Raw genomic sequence first — 19,157 nt, 5'->3', positions numbered from 1 at the left:
TCTGAGGGCAGCTGAGTAATTCTTGCTTTAAACGGGGCAGTAGGCCAACAGCTAGAAACCTATCATCTGAAAGGAAAGCAGACCTAAGGCTGTAACCAGTTTAAGAAAAACAAAAACTGCCCACTGCATCAGTCGATTACAATTCATAGTGACCCTATAGGACAGGGTAGAAATGCCCATGTGGGTTTCCAAGACTTTGTGGGGGTAGCAAGCCCCACCTTTCTTCTAAGGTAGATGTAAACTATTGACTTTAGGGTTACCAGCCTGATACATAACCACTTCACCACCAGGGTTCCTGATAGCTACTGAAGAAAAAAAAGCCTTTACTCATTAGCTGAGGGGATATATTTTGGGGTTTGAACACTTACCTTGTCTGAGCTTAAAACTGTGAAGTCTGGTTTTGGTCTCGTGTCATCCTTGTCACTGGAAGACCTTGTGTAATGTTGGTGTTTAGTGAGATTGTGTGTGCCCTACAGGAGAACGTAGCCTAACTGACAACCAGATGAGCCCCTAACGGCTTGAACTGCCCGCCTTGCGGTTAGCAGCCCAGCACTAACCCACGGCACACCTAGGACTTCCTCGTATTGAGAGCATGTTTATCCAGCTAGTGCTGACCTCGTGCATTTGTAGTAAAGAAATCTAGTGATAGTGCTACATATCCTTAAAAATAACAAATCAACTTGGAAAAACAGACAAAACCCATTTTTCAACACAAGGAAGTACTAGATAGTAGTCAAAGTCAATTGGATTGACTATAAAACACTGACCTCCCCCTGCCCCATTAAAATCACTTCCTTAGAAATAAACAGCAAAACTTTGCATTAAAAAAGAAAAGAAACCCCTGAACTTGTCTGAGGAATAATGCAGAGGCCTGTGTTAGTGGTAGTTGCCTCAGAACAACCTAGGGTTTCCAGTGGTCTACAAGTATGAACATCTAGGTCCTCTCGACCAGTCAGCAAATGCTCCTGAGCCTGCGCGGTTCTAAGGGTAGACGAGCTCTGTGAGGGTGGTGGAACGGTAGTGGGGTGTGTGTGTGTAACAACAGTTTCACCATGTTTTGTGTACGTGGCAACACCCCAGAGTACTGTCCATTTTTAGAGGGTTGGCTGATGTAGCTGAAGAAACTGCCCAGAGTAGTCTGAAGTGAGATCCAATAGCTGCACGAGAGGACAAAAAGGCTCTGGGGTGCCCCTCAGGAAATGAAAGAGGGCATTCCAAAGGGTGCTGGGTGCTTAATACAAGCCAAGGCATGGTGCTAGGTGCTTTACATGTAGCAGAGCCTTGACACGATAGGTGACATTCTTGTGTCCGTTTTTGCCTCTGAGAATGCAGGGTTTCTCGGGTCCTAGTCAGGCAGTCTGAGTCCAAACTTGGCCTAAGAAACTATGCCATCCAAACATGGGACGGCCACTTCACAGTACCTTTGCAGGAATAACAGAAATGGGCAATCCCGTGGCCCTTTCTGGGTCCAGACTAAGAATACAGTATCTTTAACCTCTGACCCATAGGAGGCAATTATAGTTTACATATAAGTGCAGATTATATACCCAGGAAGTTTCAGCACTGGCTTAATTTAGGCCCCACCCTTTAAAGACACTTCCTCTGACAAATGGCCATTCCTTCCTGTCCCCCACTTACTACTTACCACCACCAGGTGGCACCTGGGTACAGAATCGTCAGTAGGCGGGGCCCCACCCTGTTTACTTGTTCTGGTGCCCGCATTGCAGCTGCTGATCCTGTGGCTCCTGGGCCCCCTGCTGGGCCCAAGGCCTTCCTGAGGGTGAGCTGTCAGCCCCAGGACGTCCTCAGTAGGAGGGTCTGATGATCTGGATGGGGGTGAGGGTGAGGAAGGACAGAAGTTTGGAAAGGAACCTTCAGAACCCCCCACTCTCATCTCTTTTAAAGTGTCAGTTTATGGAGGTTTCTCCCTAGGGAGTCTCCTCAGTTTTGTTGTTTTTCGTGTAGCATTCTGCTTTATCAGTTGGCAAGCAAATAATTCCTTTGAGCAACCAGATCCGTTTTCTAACTGCTCCCCTCTGGGGTTATGGAAGACAGAAAAGTGTTGCTCAGAAATTTCTGCAAATGAGTATTATCTAGAATTTATCTCAAACTGCCGGCCACACAGTGGAAGAAAAAGGGAAGTGAGAGAACTGAGGGAGAGAGATGGGCAGGGTCAGGTTACGCAGCTCTGATGAACCAGTCTGATGAACTCTATGCCCTGCAGTCAGATAAAATCCATCAGCTGCACATCTAGTCCCTCTCAACAGTCAGCCCTGTTTCCTGCCGCAACAGAGTAACTCCATAAATGGTACGGCTGCTGCATTAGATGTCAAATCTAGCTTATGCCCAACCCTTACCGCTTGTGCTTCCAATTAGTTTTTAGGTTTCAAGACCACCCACTTCCAAGGCCAGTTAATGAACCATAATGGTTGGCATTAATATACCCCGCACTTTTCCTTAGCCTACACTGTTAGCACAAGGGAGAACTGCCTTGTTTTTTACTGTACTCCAGATCTTCCAACTCAAGCATCTTCTCCCTCTTGACTTTCTCCTCATGGTGGCTTAGCATTTCCTCAGGTCAGAAAATTCTTCAAAAACGTCTGTAGTTGAGGCCCCTTATTTTTGGAGACAACTTTTTTAATTTTTTAAAGAGGATTTCGTTCTCGTTCCCCCCACCCCCCGTAGAGCTATAGATGGCTGACTGACGTGAAGATTTCTGAAAAGAAAGCTTTACTTTCTACTCCTCAGCTGCCTACTCCCCACCCCCACCAAAAAAAACCCCGTTTTTTAAAAAAAAGATCATCCAACTCTAATTGTCCGACTCTGCGAGTTTTCCCCAAGTGCCTGTCAAAGTGGGGAGCTGAGGACCAGATAGACAGGTCGGACATCATCGCTTTCATGCCAAATAGGGTAATTTTCTTTCCTTTTCGAAGGGCAATCGGGGAGGAAATAAAGGATGAAGTATAGCCTTTCCGACTGAAAACGAAGGAAAGCTGACACATAAACACACAGGAATCCCAGAGACAAGGATTTCCAAACCATCAGCATGGGCTAGAGGGAAAACCTGACCTTCCACAACTTCCCAAATTCCTAACTCCGTAACTCGGGCTCCCTCTACTACCCAGTAATTGGCGGTGGAGCTCCGCAACACGTCATACCACAGGCACTCCAATCGCCACGTGCAGGGAGCGCCTGGGCCCGCCTCTCCTTTAAATGGGGCCCCGCGCCTCCTCCGCGTTCTCGCCAATCAAATGCTGTCCTTTGAGGCCCTTCCTCCTGGCCCCGCCGTCCCGACCGCCCAGCTCGGCAGGCGAGTCCAATCCGGGACGCCCTGCCCCAAGCAGGAGGGGCGGGGTCTCAGCCCTTGACTCCGCCTGGTCTCCCGGCCTCCGACCAATCCGAGCCGGCAGGGGCAGGGGGCGTGGCCTGGAGGCCCTTCCCCCATCCTGGTGACCACGGTTTGCAGGGGGCAGCTGCCCCGCCGAGCAGGGGATCTCCGGTTGCTCTCTGGGTCGGGCGGGTCCTCCCGGAGGCGGCACTATGGAGCGTTCTCCTGTGGAGGGATCCGGGCCCGATGCTGTGGGCCAGCCCTCAGCTCCCTCCGAGCCCCCTGGCCAGCCCCCCACCGCTCACACCCAGCCGGACCCCGGCTCCGAGGGCCAACCTGCAGCACCCGGCGCGGCGGGCGAGGCCCTGGCGGTGCTGACTTCGTTCGGGCGGCGGTTGCTGGTGCTGATACCGGTGTACCTGGCCGGGGCAATGGGACTCAGCGTGGGTTTCGTGCTCTTCGGCCTCGCCCTCTACTTAGGGTGGCGCCGGGTCCGCGACGAGAAAGAGCGGAGCCTTCGGGCAGCGCGGCAGCTGCTGGACGACGAGGAGCGGCTCACGGCGAAGACGCTCTACATGAGCCACCGCGAGCTGCCTGCCTGGGTGAGCCCCACCGCAGTCTCGGGGCGGCGCGTGTCCCCAGAGTGAGCCCCACCTGCGGGGAGTGGGCCGCCCTGGGCCCCTGCGGGCGGGGACGCGCCACTTGGGAACCAACCGCAGCCCCTCTCTGCCCCCACTAAGCCTTTCCGCACGGCCAGGTCCAGAGCTTTGCCCGGAACCAGGACTTCTTCCTGACTCGGCTCTTGGGCAAGAGCAGTCATGCCATCTGGGGCTCGGGGCGCCCTCCCAGCCTCGCCGTCCTAATGGACGCCGGCCTCGCTCCTGGCGCCTCTCGCGCCGCTGCTGCTCCGGGCATCCGGTCCCCTTCGGCACCCTGAGGGTGCCCTGCCTCTCCTCTCCTCCTCTAGACTTTTTACCCACTTAAGGCCACAAGGTTCTGGGCCCTTTCCCGCTCGCTCTCGGGTTCCCCGCTGGGACCCACCCGCTGGGGAGCACTGCTTGGTGAGCCCGCAACTGGCGGGACCTGCGGGGTCCGGCGGGCGCCTGGAAGCCTCGGGCTCGGGCTCGGCGGCCGGGCTGCGGCACGGCGGACAAAGGGCGGGGGTGCGGTGCGCGAGAGGGGAGTGCGGCTGCTGCAGTGCCCGCCGCCCACACTCCGCCCCGCCGGCCCCACCCTTCCCCCCCACCCCGGAGTGAAGGCAGGAACCCCCGGGTCGCTGGCTCCGAGCCCGCGCCCGCAGAGGGGCCGGATGCTTCACCCCGCCAGGCTGAGCCCGTTACCCGGCCCCGCCCTGCCCCTCCCAGAAGAGGTACCAGGCCTGGGGGGTTGGGGGGAGAATGGCGGAAGAGAGGCATCAAAGTTGGCACTGGGCAGGCACAGCCCTGATTCCCGGGCCGGGCCGCAGCAGCCGAAGCAGGAGAAATGATCCCAGGGGACGTGTGCCCCAGCTGCGACGGTCGTTGTTCCTCCTCCGGAACTAGCCCTTCCCTCCCGCCCCTCGCCAAAGGAGGACACAGGTGGGAGCACGCAGGTGCCCTTCGTCGCTGGGAAAACCTGACGGCGCCTGCGTGGTTGTTTAAAACTTTTTATTGTGAATTGGGTGAGGGCCTTCCTTCTGCCTGTGAGGAGCAGGAAGGCTGGACTCCCCACTCCCAGGATTCCCTCCCCCAGGCCCTCTTCCCCCAGCAGCTGTCATTCCATATCTGACCTCTCCACAGAGCACCTTCCTGCGGCCTGCACCCTGTCACCTCCCCTTAGGGAGGCGCTTGACACTGACCTGTTTTCTGAGGGGTGGGGGGTAAGAGCAGGGGATCCCAGCCAGCACCTCAGTGGAGGTCACAGGCAGCTCTGGAAGCATCACTGTCTCTGCCTTCCTGCCCCCAGGTCAGCTTCCCAGACGTGGAAAAGGTGGAGTGGCTGAACAAGGTGAGAGGCCTGACTGTCCCCATTCTTGTTTCTCAGGAAGGGGGGCAAGGGGACGAGACTTGCCACTGTCTACTCTAGCCCCGTCCCCACTGGTCTCTGTGGGGAGGATTCTCGAAGACAAGTCTGGGCTCTTCCAGGACCGACCACTGCTTTCTTCCCAGATTGTGGCCCAGGTCTGGCCCTTCTTGGGCCAGTATATGGAGAAGCTTCTGGCTGACACCGTAGCCCCAGCTGTCCGGGGATCTAATCCCCATTTGCAGACATTTACATTTACACGAGTGGAACTGGGTGAGAAGGTGTGTGGGAGAAGGGGAAGCAAGGAGAGGGAGGAGATGGAGCTAGGAAGGAGGGGGTCCCCTGAGGGGCTGAGCCATTCCCTTCTCCCCTCCCCAAATCCCTCAAGACTGTCTCTTTCTCCAGCCACTTAGAATTCTGGGAGTCAAGGTTCACCCAGGTCAGAGCAAAAATCAGATCCTACTGGACTTGAATCTCAGGTACCACCACTCACCGCTCTTCCTAGTTCCCCTCCAAGGGTCCTGGCCGCTCCTGGCTGCTTCCTTCTCCCGCTCCGCTCCCCAGACAGCTCAGTACTAACCCTCCTCCTGCTCTTCCCTCCTAATCCACAGCTATGTAGGTGACGTGCAGATCGATGTGGAAGTAAAGAAGTATTTCTGCAAAGCAGGAGTCAAGGGCATGCAGGTGGGGCTGGTGTCAGTAGCACCTCGCAATAGGGAGCCATGACCCTAAACTTCACGGGCTCTGGGCAAGTGGGAGGTTTGAGGAACCAGGCCTGGGGACTTCTGGGAGGGGCAGAGGGTCTTTCAGGGGGCAGACTTTGACCTTCTCTTTTTGCTCCAGCTCCATGGCGTCTTGCGCATGATCCTTGAACCGCTTATTGGGGACCTGCCCATTGTGGGCGCTGTGTCAATGTTCTTTATCCGACGCCCGGTAAGGGCGGGCAGGGGAGCAGTGAGGATGGGGCGGAGGATGAGAGTGGGCAGCTATGGAGAAGAAATTGCGAAAGTGTTGGCAACTGTTGGACGTGTGTGATTGTGTCAACTTATGACCCCTCCTGACCCCACTGCTCTTTCTTTCTAGACCCTAGACATCAACTGGACAGGGATGACCAACCTGCTGGATATCCCAGGACTCAGGTATCAAGGTTTTATTGAACACCTCCTAAGAGCTCCAGCCCGGAGGGCACCATTTAAAAGACACAGAGCAGTAAAGTGTGCAGCTGTGTCTTCCAGGAGCCTCTGTCCTAGCTGGGAAGACAAGCCAACTCTCCCTGAAAAGGGCCACACTGTGATTTGGGGTGGGGTGAGGGGCTGAGGGGCGGCCAGCTCAGCAGGAGGACAAGGAAGGGGAGAGCGTGGGATGGTAACAAAGAGACGATAGGTGGAAAATGCGGGTAAAAGTTCCAAGAAGGAACTTCCCCCATAAACCAACTACCGCAGCGTTGGCCAAGCCCAATGTCCAGCACTTGGCGAGAGAAGGTATTCGAGGTGAGAGTCTCTTGGAACTGCAGAAATGAATCTTTGAGAGCCCTTCTTTATACACATTTGATAAACCGTTTGATAAAGAAAGGCTGTGGCGTGAGCCCCCTGCTGGCTTGGGGAAGCCCAGTTGGCATGTGGAGAAGACTGAATGCTGGGCCCTGCACTCACCTCCTGTTTCGCCCACACCGCCCCCCTTCAGTTCCCTCTCTGACACCATGATCATGGATTCCATTGCTGCCTTCCTCGTGTTGCCCAACCGGCTGCTGGTGCCCCTTGTGCCCAACCTCCAAGATGTGGCTCAGTTGCGTTCTCCTCTGCCCAGGGTATGGCCTCTCCCCCAGCAGACCCCTGCCCCAGGAGCCCAGTGCTGGCCCCGGAGTTTCTCATGGTCTTACTCCTCCGCCAGGGCATCATCCGTATCCACCTGCTGGCTGCGCGCGGGCTGAGCTCTAAGGATGAATATGTCAAGGGCCTGATTGAGGGCAAGTCTGACCCTTATGCTCTAGTCCGTGTGGGCACCCAGACATTCTGCAGCCGCGTCATTGACGAAGAACTCAACCCCCAGTGGAAAGAGACCTACGAGGTGGGAGAGCTGAGGAGGGAGGCTGTGTGAGACGGGGAGTCCCGAGAGGATGCACGGCTGGAGAATCCTCACGGCACAGTCCATGAGACCCTGGTACCCCTGTGTTGTCCAGGTGATGGTCCATGAGGTCCCAGGACAGGAGATAGAGGTGGAGGTGTTTGACAAAGACCCAGACAAAGATGACTTTCTGGGCAGGTGAGAAACTGCTTGTGTTACAGGCGTGAAGTCCAAATGCCACCAAGGTCCCGGAGGGAATTATAATCCTTCCCTGGGCCTTAGAATCATATGTCATTTTCTTCCAACTAGCTTCCCCAGGCACTTCCCCTCTGCCCAGGCAGACATACAGGGAGAAGGGAGTCTGGGATCTGCCATTTATTTCCGGGTGGGTGAGTGGGGGGGCCAGTGACAGTTCCAAATTACGATGTTCTTTCTCTCTCCCTCTTACTGCCTCCTCCTCGACTAGAATGAAGCTGGATGTAGGGAAGGTATTACAGGCTGGAGTACTGGATCATGTAAGTGGGGGGACAGGCACGGGGGGCTGTGTTCCCATCCACTGGGCAGACAGCGTAGTCGTTGTGTTGCCAGGGCATGGTGGGTAGGGCCTTGATCTCCACCACAACTCACTGTCTGCTGCCTCCTCCTCTAGTGGTTCCCTTTACAAGGTGGGCAAGGTCAAGTTCACTTGCGGCTAGAGTGGCTGTCGCTTTTGCCAGATGCAGGAAAACTGGAACAGGTACCCAACCTGAGACAGGAAGCTGGTGCGGGGGCTGGGGGAGTGGAGGGGATTGGAGAGAGCAGGGCCTAACTGCAGCCGCCTCCTCCCCAGGTTCTCCAGTGGAATCGGGGAGTCTCCTCTCGCCCGGAGCCCCCGTCAGCCGCCATCTTGGTGGTCTATCTGGATCGGGCCCAGGAACTGCCCGTGAGTGGGGGTTCTGAAAGTGGGGGTACTGGGGAGCCCTGGACACGGCCACAGTGTTCCCACCCCCTCTCTTGTTCAGAGCAACAGTACCCCTGCCTGCTTTGCCCCATAAGCAGCGATTTGCAGCTAAGCCACTCTGGGACAGCTTCTAATGAGAGCCCCCCCCTTCTGTCACCAAGCCGGAAACACTGGAAGATGGCGATCGCTAAATTCTCCACCCTACCCCCTACCCCTGCCCCACAGCTAAAGAAGGGGAACAAGGAGCCGAACCCCATGGTCCAACTGTCAGTTCAGGATGTGACCCAGGAAAGCAAGGTGAGACCTGGCTGTCACTGTGTTCCCTCACCAGTGTTGTCTCGTGACGGCTGGTGGGCGGGGGCATTGAGGGCAGGGAGTGGCCTTGATGAGGCCCCCCCCCTTTAGAAGGTCTAAAATTGGGGTTTTCCAGAGAAATGGGCATAGTGCTGTGGTCTGTACCCTTAGTCCCCTCCCCCTCCTCCTCCTCGTCAGGCCGTCTACAGTACCAACTGCCCAGTGTGGGAGGAGGCTTTCCGGTTCTTCCTGCAAGACCCTCGGAACCAGGAGCTCGATGTGCAGGTGAGAGCATCAGCGTGCACCCTCACCCCCACCCCGCCCTCCCCAAAGACCTTATGCTGTCTTCGCAGGTCTACTTCAACCCCTCCACCCTGCCTTCCCACCTCCCCGGCTGCACCCTCTTATCTCTAGAGCAAATTTTACAGTCCAAGGGCATTCTTGTAGTGTGCAAATCATGCCTCAATAAGATTGTTAATCAAAAGAACATACTGGGCACCTGTTAGACATACCACATGATAAACACAGTAGCTGCCTTCAGAGAGCCCACTGGCCAGTTTCATGGTCAAGATCCAGATCCAGATGACCATCTGAGGACAAGATTGCCAACTCAGCGACCCCATGCGAGCCAAGTAGGCTTGCCCCAGAGGCTGTTTAAGAAGCAGATTGCCAGGCCTGTCCTCCACGATGCTCCGGGTGGGTGCAAACTGCCAACTGTCACCACTTAGCCATTCGCGCTGCCTACTTGCCCTGCTATCCACAAGGCCAGCAGTTTGAAAGCAGCCAGCCTCTCCACAGGAGAAAGACGAGGCTTTCTACTCCCCTAGCCAGTGACAGTCTTGGAGACCCACAGGGGGCAGTTCTGCCTTGTCCTACAGGGTCGCTGTGAGTCCGAGGGGCTCAGTATCAGTATTAACTGGGGCTGTTGGGGGCTGAAATCTGTTCTGACTCATGACCACATCATGCTGACAGTCGAAGCACCCCAGGAGGTTTTCCTGACGAGTCATCACAAGAGTAGATCTGCAGGCCTTTCTCCTGCAGAGCTTCTGGGTGGGTTCGAACCACGAACCTTGTGGTTAGCACCTAACTGTTGCACCGCAAGGGCTCCTTCCAACATTGATTCAGACTGGATGCCATCGAGTAGATTCCGATGACGTCTGAGGCCCACGGCGAGGGCCGAGATGGGGGCTCCCAGACTGTTCAGCTCTGTGTAAGCCACAACTTCATCCTTCTCCCTAAGTGCAAGCAGCTGGTGGGTTTGAGCCACTGAGCTTGTGGTTCGCAGTCCCAAACCTAAACTGCAGTGATACCGGGGCTCCTTCCAATGTCAACCTAACCAAAGCCCGCAGTCATCCAACCCTCTGACTCACAGTCACCCTACCGCACAGAGTAGAACTGCCCCGTGGGTTTCCAAGACGTAAGAAATCTTTTTGGGGAGCAAACTCACCTTTCTCCCTTGGAGTGGCTGATGGATTTGAACCACTGACCTTCAGTTTAGCAGCTCAATGCATAACCCACTGTGCCACCCAAGCTCCTGAATATTATTACCAAGCAGGACTAAAGTAGGAGAAAGCTGCCGACTGGAATAGAGATGGTCTGTGTGGACCATTCTCCGAGCTGGGGGAAAGATAGCTCTGGTGAGAGGGATTCTGTGAAGGAAGCAGGCTTATAACTGGGCCTTGAACGGTAAGTAGTACTTAAGGAGCGAGAGGGGAGAAGAGCGAAGACTCTCCCAGTAGTGGGGACAGAGTGAGCAACTGCGAAATGACCCATGGAGGGGCAGAGGACTGGCAAGGTGAGCCTGAGTGAAGGCCTCATGAGAAAGCCCTGTGGCTAGAGCCACCTTATAACTTCCCCTGTCTGCCTGCCTGCCTTCTTCTCCCAAATCGCTCTGCCTCTCTTCTGGTACCTGCAGGTGAAGGACGATTCCCGGACCCTAACTTTAGGGGCACTGACCCTGCCTCTGGCTCGCTTGCTCACTGCCCCCGAACTCACCCTGGACCAGTGGTTCCAGCTCAGCAGCTCGGGCCCCAGCTCCAGGCTCTACATGAAGCTGGTGTTAAGGGTACGGAGCCGGATGAGATGTAAGGGTTCTTAGGAGCCAGTCTGTGTGGGAGGAGCTAGCAGGTACCTAGACATAGTGGGTGTGACTCGGGGAGGGGTGGAGGGACCCCTCTAGAGATGGGCCTACCAGGTTCCTGCTCTGTCCCTAAGCCTCTCACACACACTTGGTCGGCTGGTAGCTAGCTGCTCCTTGATTCCGCCTCCACACCACCTCCCCAGATCCTGTACTTGGACTCCTCAGATGTGTCCTTCCCCGCTGTGCCTGGGACGCCCGGTGCCCGGGACCTGGACAACGAGGACCCCCAGACAGGCAGCAGTGTGGATGCCCCGCCGCGGCCCAGCCACACGACTCCAGACAGCCACTTTGGGACGGAGGCGAGTCTCTGTCTGGAAAGGCGCAGGGTCGGCCTGCCCACCCTGAGTGTGCACGTGTCACGTGTCTCTGGGCTGGATCTGATGGCGCTGCTCTCCCTTTGACCGCCTTTGGGCGCTCCCGTGTGTGGCTTTTGTAGAACGTGCTCCGGATCCACGTGTTAGAGGCCCAGGACCTGATTGCCAAAGACCGTTTCTTGGGGGGACTGGTGAAGGGCAAGTCAGACCCCTACGTCAAGCTGAAGCTGGCAGGACGAAGCTTCCGGAGCCACGTGGTGCGGGAGGACCTCAATCCCCGCTGGAACGAGGTCTTCGAGGTCAGAATGGCATGCTGGCATGCCTTGATGGGCCTGCTGGGCTCTTCCCCACGGCTCTGAGCAGGTCTAAAAGCTTCTCGGAGCCGGTCCCCGGGGAACGGTCAGCCCCTTGCTGGCGGGGAGGAAGGAATTCCCTCTTGTCTACACTGTCTTCTCCCACCAGGTGATTGTCACATCGGTTCCAGGCCAAGAGCTTGATGTGGAAGTCTTTGACAAGGATCTGGATAAGGATGACTTTCTGGGCAGGTGAGACAGAGAACGTTGAGGTGGGCACACAGGTGGGGCCTCTGAAGGCTCACTCTTCCTCCTCTGCAGGTGTAAAGTGAGTCTCACCGCCGTCCTGAACAGTGGCTTCCTTGATGAGGTGAGCGCGGACTGGAAGGACCGCCTAAGTCTCAGTCTCACAGTCCCCTGCCCCCAGACCCCAACCCCATTGGCTGGCTGGCTTCCTTCCTTCCGCAGTGGCTGACCCTGGAGGATGTCCCCTCCGGCCGCCTGCACTTGCGCCTGGAGCGGCTGACACCGCATCAGACTGCCGCAGAGTTGGAGGAGGTAAGCGAGGGCACCGCAGGAGGCTTGGAGCAGTTTCCAGGGCTTCTGCCTGGCTCCCCCCCCCCCTCCCCGAGCCCCGGTTCTCAGCTCCTCTAGCCCTCTGTGCCTTCCCCCAGGTGCTGCAGGTGAACAGCCTGCTCCAGACTCAGAAGAGTGCAGAACTGGCGGCTGGTCTGCTGTCTGTCTACGTGGAGCGCGCCGAGGACCTGCCGGTGAGATCAGCACTCTGGGCCCTCGACCCATCTTCCTAAGGGTGGGGCACTCCTGATGCACAGGAGGTGGCAAATGGGCCTGTCTTTCTCAGGGGGACACTGGGCAGGGGAGAGAGGGGAGGGGAACTGTCTGTCCTCGGTCACAAGGATGGTGGCCGTTAAGGGACCGTGGCTGCTAGCTGTGCATGTGATCTGGGAGAGGGGGTGCAGCCTAAGGAACCCCATATGTAAGACCTAACGGGGTTCTTTTTCTAGCTCCGGAAAGGCACCAAGCCACCCAGCCCTTTCGCTACCCTCACTGTGGGAGAAACGTCTCATAAAATCAAGGTATCCAGGAGGGTGGAGGGAGGGTGAGGCAGAAAGGGGGAACAGATTGCAAGGATCTACATATAAACTCCTCCCTGGGGGACGGACAGCGGAGAAGTGGGTGAAGGGAGACATCGGACAGTGTAAGACATGACAATCATAATGATTTATAAATTAACAAGGGTTCATGGAGGAGGGGGTAGTGGGGAGGGAGAGGGACAAATGAGCTGATACCAAGGGCTCAAGTAGAAAGCACATGTTTTGAGAATGATGAGGGAAACAGGTGTACAAATGTGCTTGACACAGTGGATAGATGTATGGATTGTGATAAGATTTGTATGTGTCCCAAATAAAATGATTTTTAAAACAATCAAGCTATCGGGAAATACTGCAAGGCAGAGAATGAGAGGGGTGAGAGGAATAGAAGGGAGACTAGCCGCCCCTGCCCACCCCCCGTGACTAATGCTAACTCTACATCTCCACCAGACTGTTCCCCAAACTTCAGCCCCTGTCTGGGATGAGAGCGCTTCCTTTCTCGTCAGGAAACCCAGCACCGAGCGCCTGGAGCTGCAGGTACAGCGTTAACCAAGAGTTCACTCTGCCTTGGCTAGCTGCTTCCCCACCCTGGGCCAGACGCGGAGCTGGGCACAGGACCTTCAGAAACAAGGATCTACTCTGATCTTTCTAGAGTGCACACTCTCTTGAGTGCTCCCAGATGGGGCCCCAAGGTGGGAGGGAGGGCACTGTGGGAGAAATGTGGCTGGGGGGTGGGGACGCAGGCAGGTAAAGGAAGAAGAGAGGCATTTCAGATGACCCCTGGGCTTAGCGGTAAACAGGCCATGACACAGAATACAGAGCAGGGAAACGCTTCCGGCTGAGACCAGAATGGAGGAAGCTTATTACAGACCAGAGAGGGGCCAGAACAAACTCACAGGGGCTCGAGACCCTCATGCCAAGGATTTTAAGTCCTAAAGGCAGAGGAATGCGGGCAACCCATGCAGACTTGACAGTTTGGAAAGGTCACTTGGGGGACAAGGGCAAGCGTGGGCAGAGAAGGACAAGAGCGAAGGCAGGTTGACCATCAGGCACTGTCAGAAAAACCCGAGTCAGAAGCGGTTAAGGCTGCCTGAGATCTGGCAGCTGTTTGGACGCGGGGAGGCAGGGGACTAAGGCACAGCCTCGGAGCAAGGTGCCATCACCAACACGAGGAGGGCGAGCCTAGGGGAAACATCCAGAAGTCAGCTCGACGGCCCATGGTGGTGGGCTTCCGCCTGAGCGCTGAGCAGAGAGCAGGTGGTGACTGTCGTGTTGGGTGTCAGCGAAGCCTCCTCGGCCGTGCGTAGAGTAAAGAGGGCAAAGGGAGGGCGGCGTGTCGGGCTCCTCGGTAATTCAAGGACAGACGAGGAGGAAGTGACCGAGTGGGCAACAGGAACCTGGCCCACCCACCTGAGAATGTTCGCCCCCAGCCTCCCCGCCTCTCTGACAACACCTGAAATCCCACCAAAGCCCACAGAACTGGAAACGGCACTCCTGGGACCACGCAAGAGAGAGAGACAGCACGAATTTCACATTTCTGAGCAGTAGAAACCTAAAATGCAGCCATGCCAGGATCCCGCGAATCGTACTGTAAATCGTCAACATGTTTTTAAATGTACCCAAAGCCACGCTCTTACCCGCAGCGGGAAGAGGCGCTCCCTGCTCCGGAAGAAGTCATCCCTGGGCGTGAACCATGCCCTGGCCCTGGGAGCTTGAAAGCTGCCCAAAGGTCTGTCCTCGGCCGCTGGGCGGTGCTTTGGAGACGTTTAGGGCCCGTGGCGTGAGACACGGTACTAGCAGAGCTGTCACTGGGATTCTGGCTTGCTGCTCCGACTTACAAAGGGGCCTGGGAACCACAGGTTAAGTGTCATGAAAGTGGCCCAGGGATGGCCACGTGTTGCCAACAGGTAAAATAAGACGGCCAACACTGTGTAGATGTGGAAATGAGCTAGTCACCGGGGAGTGAGCCATGTCAGCACGAGAGGAGTAGAAACCAGGTCCTGGTGGGCTGAAAGACGAGCCAAAGCAAAGCGCTCCGGGCGTGGCGGAGAGGGGCAGAGAGGTAAAGGGGGTGCGGACCCCCTCTTCTTAAGGAGTAAAGAGCCAAGCAGTGTCGCTGTCGTTGACTGGATAATAAGGGGAGGACCACACGGATTCTAACTGAAGCCACGGGAATGAAAAATAACGTTCTGCTTCACCGTAGCCGCGGTCTGGAAGCGCTCGGGCGTCAGCTTTCACAGCAGGGACTCAGCGGAGGCGCCCTCAAGGTGGTAGGAATGAACTAGAGAGAGGGGCATAGTATGTAGACTGAGGCAGAATGGGAGCCATTAACAGTAGCCTGCAGGGAGTCACTCTGGGAGAGAGGGAACATGGGGACGGGCAGGAAACATGTCCTTGCATGTTACTGTTCTCTCCATCGCTCTTGGCATGACTTGTGTTATCTGGGGGTCGCATCACCCGTCCGTGCCCGGGCAGAAGTAGGCCAGGAAGGTGGGGCTGCTGCCGGTTACCGTGGCATCCCTGTCCTTCACCCAGGCGAGTCCTTGCCAAAACCTCAGCCTGCAAGCACTCGGGCCTCGAGCCACCCACGGCCACTGAGTCCCTTCTCACTCGTAGCGACCCCATCTAGGACTCCCAAGGCTTGGTAGCTCTGTACGCAGGCCGGCAGCCTCCTCTCTGGCTCAGAGGGGCTGGTGGGTTTGAAGCACTGACCTCGTGGTTAACAGCCCACATCTTACCCAACAATCCCAGGATGGTATTTGTCCCGTGATCATAGTCTTGCTGCTCCGCAGGTTCGGGACGAGGGGGCTGGCGCTCTGGGCTCCTTATCGCTGCCCCTCTCTGAGCTCCTCGTGGCGGACCGCCTCTGCTTGGATCGCTGGTTTTGGCTCAGCAACAACCAGGGCCAGGTGCTCCTGAGAGCACAGCTCGGGGTGAGTGCCAGGAGGTGGGTGGGCAGGCAGAGGGAGGGCCTTCACGGGGCTGGGCCTCTGAGGGAGGGCAGGGCAGTGTCCTCAGTGGGCTCCGAGCACCTCACAGCCCGCTTGTCCGCCTAGATCCTGGTGTCGCAGTACTCGGGCGTGGAGGCGCACAGCCACAGCCCCTCCCCTCTGAGGGAAGAGCCAGAGCTCGGAGCCGCTGGCTTCTCTCACGTCAACTCCTCCGCCCCAGAGCTCAGGCAACGCTTAACGCATGGCGACAGGTAAGGGGCTGAGGTGGAAAGGTGGGGGCTGGGTCACAGCTTCCTTGGGCTCCGCCTTCTTCCAGGGCTCTCCCCTCTTTCCACAGTCCCCTGCAGCCTCCAGCCGGGCCTCTGGGCCAAGTGAAGCTGACGGTGTGGTACTACAGCGAGGACCGGAAGCTGATCGGCATCGTCCACAGTTGCCGGTGCGGCCCTGCCTGTCCTCCCCTCTGGGTGCCCCCGCCCCTCCGTCCCCTTGGATCCGGTCACAGCTTTCCTCCTGCCACAGGGCTCTTCGACAAACTGGCCGCGACCCCCCTGACCCCTACGTGTCGCTGCTGCTGCTGCCAGACAAGAGCCGGGGCACCAAGAGGAAGACCGCCCAGAAGAAGAGGACCCTAAACCCAGAATTCAATGAGCGGTCAGCGGGCACCGAGGGGGAGAGAGGGCAGGCTCGCGGTTGGGGGCACACCTCACCCCTAACACCCAGCTCCTCCCCAGGTTTGAGTGGGAACTGCCTCTGGATGAGGCCCTCCGGCGGAAGCTGGAGGTCTCTGTGAAGTCCAATTCTTCTTTCATGTCTAGAGAGCGGGAGCTCCTGGGGAAGGTGAGCAGGCTGGGCTGGGCTGCAGGGCAGCGGGAGCCGGGGAGTTGTAGGCACCAAGGCCGTAGTCCCTGCTGCGGGGGAAGCACGGTGGGGGGGGGGGTGTATTCTAGAGGGGACCGATCACGTCTCGGTGGTTTGGAACCAGGCGACTGTGCTGTCAGGACCGGTTCTTTGGACATAATCACAGTAACACCTTCCCCCCACGCTCCAACACAGGTGCAGCTGGACCTTGCCGAGATTGACCTTTCCCAGGGTGCCGCCCAGTGGTAAGCATCTGGATGGATGGCGGGGGGAAGGGTCTGGAGAAATCCTGGTCCCGGGAAGAGAGGTCAGGATGCCGTGCCAAGTGCCAACCTCTGATTCCATGAAGCGCAGGGGTCTTTGGATGGTGCCTCCTTCCCAGGAGGGCACACCTGCCCTGTTTCCACCTGAGCCTTTTCACCTTGCTTCCACAGGTGTGACCTCATGGATGACAAGGAGAAGGGCAGCTCCTAGGAGTTCAGGTCACCAGCCTGACTGTGCGCTGCCTCTTCGCCTTGCCTCTCGCTGCATCACCACCCGAATGTGATGAGCTTAAAGCCAGGGCCCGAGGGCAGAGTCCGCACTCTGCCCGGTGGGCCCTCTGACCTCCCAGGCCCCTACTCGGGCCTTCGCCTGACCAAAGAGAGGGACCATGAACTACCCTTGCTGCATGGCCTCTATCCTTCCGGGCTCTTGGGCAGGGACCTGAGCTGGCTATTTCCTGCTCTGCCTGCACTTTGCTCTCCACTCCTTCCAGCCCCGCGGGGCCTTCTTACCTCTGCCCGGCCACTGGTAGCCCTAGACTAGCAGTGGCGTCAGCTTAAGCCAAATACAGCTTCTGGAGAGCTCCCCTTCTTCCCTGCCGTGAGCGGGAGGTGGGCAAGGACAGTGGGAAGGTGGGCCAGCGTGAGCATCTTGAACGACTGCATATGGTGAATGGAAAGCAACTCAGGCCCCGTGTCAAGTTCTGTTGCGAAAAATGGTGCCCGCCATGATGGCTGGGGCCAGTCTCTTGACTCACTTAGTGAATCAGGGCTACTTGGATTCTACCCAAGCCTCTAAAAAGCAGGGGTATTGACAGTCTTGGAGGACTCGGGACAGCAGGGCCAGTTTTTTGTCCAAGTGCCTAGCAGCCTGTCAACTTACTGATTAGAATGGAATCTGATCCACTTAGTTTTTGCACCAACTCTGCCAGTCCATTGTATCTTCCAATAAACATACTCCAACCAGCTGTGGCTCTTTTCCTGAAGGACGGGGAATGAATGAATCCACCCCACCCATCACGTGTTTATTGAAACAGTCAAAACCCCTTTATTCAGCCCCCCAGCAGTCAGTTGGAGGAGAAATCGGTTATACCCATTCCCATCTGCTCACCTCTAACTCTGCGCCTTTTAAGACCCGTCCTGGCATGCTTAGAAGCTATGCCTGGCACGTCTCACTACCAAATGAGAAAAATAGACCAGACCAGACGGCCTCTGCAATAGGAAGTTCAGTTGATTTCATAGCCATCCTGAGTACCGTGTTTGCATTAGGAGCAGTCTATGCAAACCCCTTGGTGGGTCTCAAGCACCCCGTTTGCATAGCCGCTCCCCATCATCTGATGGGAGTCCCAGAACCTGGCTAGAAAGGCCGTGTTAAGTAAAGCCGCTCACAGCACTGCAAGATCATGTGAATTTTCTCCACTTTCACTGGCACGATATGAAAATGTGTGTCTTGTGCTTGTCACTTAAAAAGTTGCTAACCGATGTTGCAAATGCTGCTGCTGTGTTTCCTCGCTGTCAAACCAACTGCCGTTCCTTTGTTTTAAGGTTTGAGCAGAAAGAGGGAGCTTAATGAAGGGGATACTTTAGAAAATAAATCCAAAGGACCTTTAGCTAGTCTAACAGGCCCCAACTGTCATTTCTTACTGTGTATTGTTATCAATAAACCTCTCTCCAGCACTGATCCCCGCCACTTCCCAATTTTCTTTTCCAATCTTGGGCTGGAACTCAGATAAGAGTTATGAAGCAGTGTACTAGGTAAATGCTACTGAAAATTCCAATGTAAGACTGCCCTGAAGAACTGCAAATCAAATATTGGGTACTGTGATAGGCAAGTACAGCAACAGTGATGATTCTAAGAATCGACACCCTGCATCAAGCGGATCCCAGTGCATCGTGGCCCCTGCCGGGCAGGGTAGCGCTGCCTCCGTGAGTCTCAGAGGAGCCCTGGTCTCTGGTCTCTCCCACGGGGCTGCTCCGGTTTGGAATTGCTGACTTCTGTTAGCTGCCCAGTCTGTAACCACTATGCCGCCAAGACACAGTGGGAACTCCACAACGGAATTGTGCACATGTGGGACCTGTACACGGATCAAACAGAACATGGAAATACCGGATGGACTCCAAAGAAGGTGCGCACCAGGGTCATATCATCCTGCCATACTTACGCATCCTGAATGCTGAGCCAATCATCACGGAGGCTGGATTGTATGAAAAACAGTGCAGTGTCAGGTTTGGGGAAGGCTTACCAACAACCTGTGATACGCAGATGACACTCTGTGCTTGCTGAGAGTGAGGAGGACTTGAAGCACTTGCTGATGAGGATCAAGGATCCTAGCCTTCAGTATGGATTGCAACTCAATGTTAAGACCAAAATCCTCACAACTAAACCAATCAGTGACCGTTACATAATCTCCTGTCAACTTGAACGAAGGGGTGGAGTCTAGTCTGTCAATCAGGTTGGTTTGTTTTTTTAAATACAGGGATGCAAACAAGAAGTCAATTTTTTTAGGGTCAGTTAGATGGTTACACAGTTCCACCTACCTTCCCCCCCCACACAACTCAAAACCTCTCCACCTGCACCACACTCTGGTTTTTTGTTTTT

At 56.2% G+C, this 19,157-nt stretch overlaps 1 protein-coding gene across 2 annotated transcripts; it reads left to right on the top strand.

The window, feature by feature from the left end:
• The first annotated feature begins 3,440 nt into the window (after positions 1-3,440).
• On the top strand, positions 3,441-17,524 carry ESYT1 (extended synaptotagmin 1). Of its 2 annotated transcripts, XM_075551499.1 has the most exons (31): positions 3,441-3,930; positions 5,273-5,314; positions 5,476-5,610; positions 5,735-5,808; positions 5,941-6,013; positions 6,173-6,262; positions 6,413-6,468; positions 7,013-7,136; positions 7,220-7,396; positions 7,509-7,591; positions 7,860-7,908; positions 8,043-8,129; positions 8,223-8,315; positions 8,559-8,630; positions 8,826-8,912; positions 10,543-10,692; positions 10,911-11,066; positions 11,204-11,380; positions 11,544-11,626; positions 11,696-11,744; positions 11,843-11,932; positions 12,049-12,144; positions 12,400-12,471; positions 12,937-13,023; positions 15,279-15,419; positions 15,543-15,688; positions 15,775-15,873; positions 15,957-16,088; positions 16,169-16,274; positions 16,491-16,540; positions 16,730-17,524. In XM_075551499.1, the coding sequence occupies exons 1-31, from the start codon at positions 3,541-3,543 to the stop codon at positions 16,767-16,769; spliced, it is 3,306 nt and encodes a 1,101-aa protein (XP_075407614.1). In that variant the 5' UTR covers positions 3,441-3,540; the 3' UTR covers positions 16,770-17,524. The 2 variants fall into 2 exon arrangements, with proteins under 2 accessions (XP_075407614.1, XP_075407615.1); XM_075551500.1 differs by lacking the exon at positions 6,173-6,262.
• Positions 17,525-19,157: the final 1,633 nt, after the last annotated feature.

This window comes from Tenrec ecaudatus, chromosome 6, assembly GCF_050624435.1.
Source record: "Tenrec ecaudatus isolate mTenEca1 chromosome 6, mTenEca1.hap1, whole genome shotgun sequence".
Taxonomy (NCBI): Eukaryota; Metazoa; Chordata; class Mammalia; order Afrosoricida; family Tenrecidae; genus Tenrec; species Tenrec ecaudatus.
Note: the sequence above shows the minus strand (reverse complement) of the source record. Positions and strands in the feature narration are given on the sequence as shown.

What these genes read in the sequence shown, in the direction of transcription:
- ESYT1 (XM_075551499.1), top strand. Translation starts at nt 3,541, where the DNA reads ATGGAGCGTTCTCCTGTGGAGGGATCCGGGCCCGATGCTGTGGGCCAG. An exon ending in ATGTGACCCAGGAAAGCAAG is followed by an intron (nt 8,631 to 8,825) that starts GTGAGACCTGGC and finishes CCTCCTCGTCAG; the next exon opens with GCCGTCTACAGTACCAACTG. An exon ending in CCGAGCGCCTGGAGCTGCAG is followed by an intron (nt 13,024 to 15,278) that starts GTACAGCGTTAA and finishes GCTGCTCCGCAG; the next exon opens with GTTCGGGACGAGGGGGCTGG.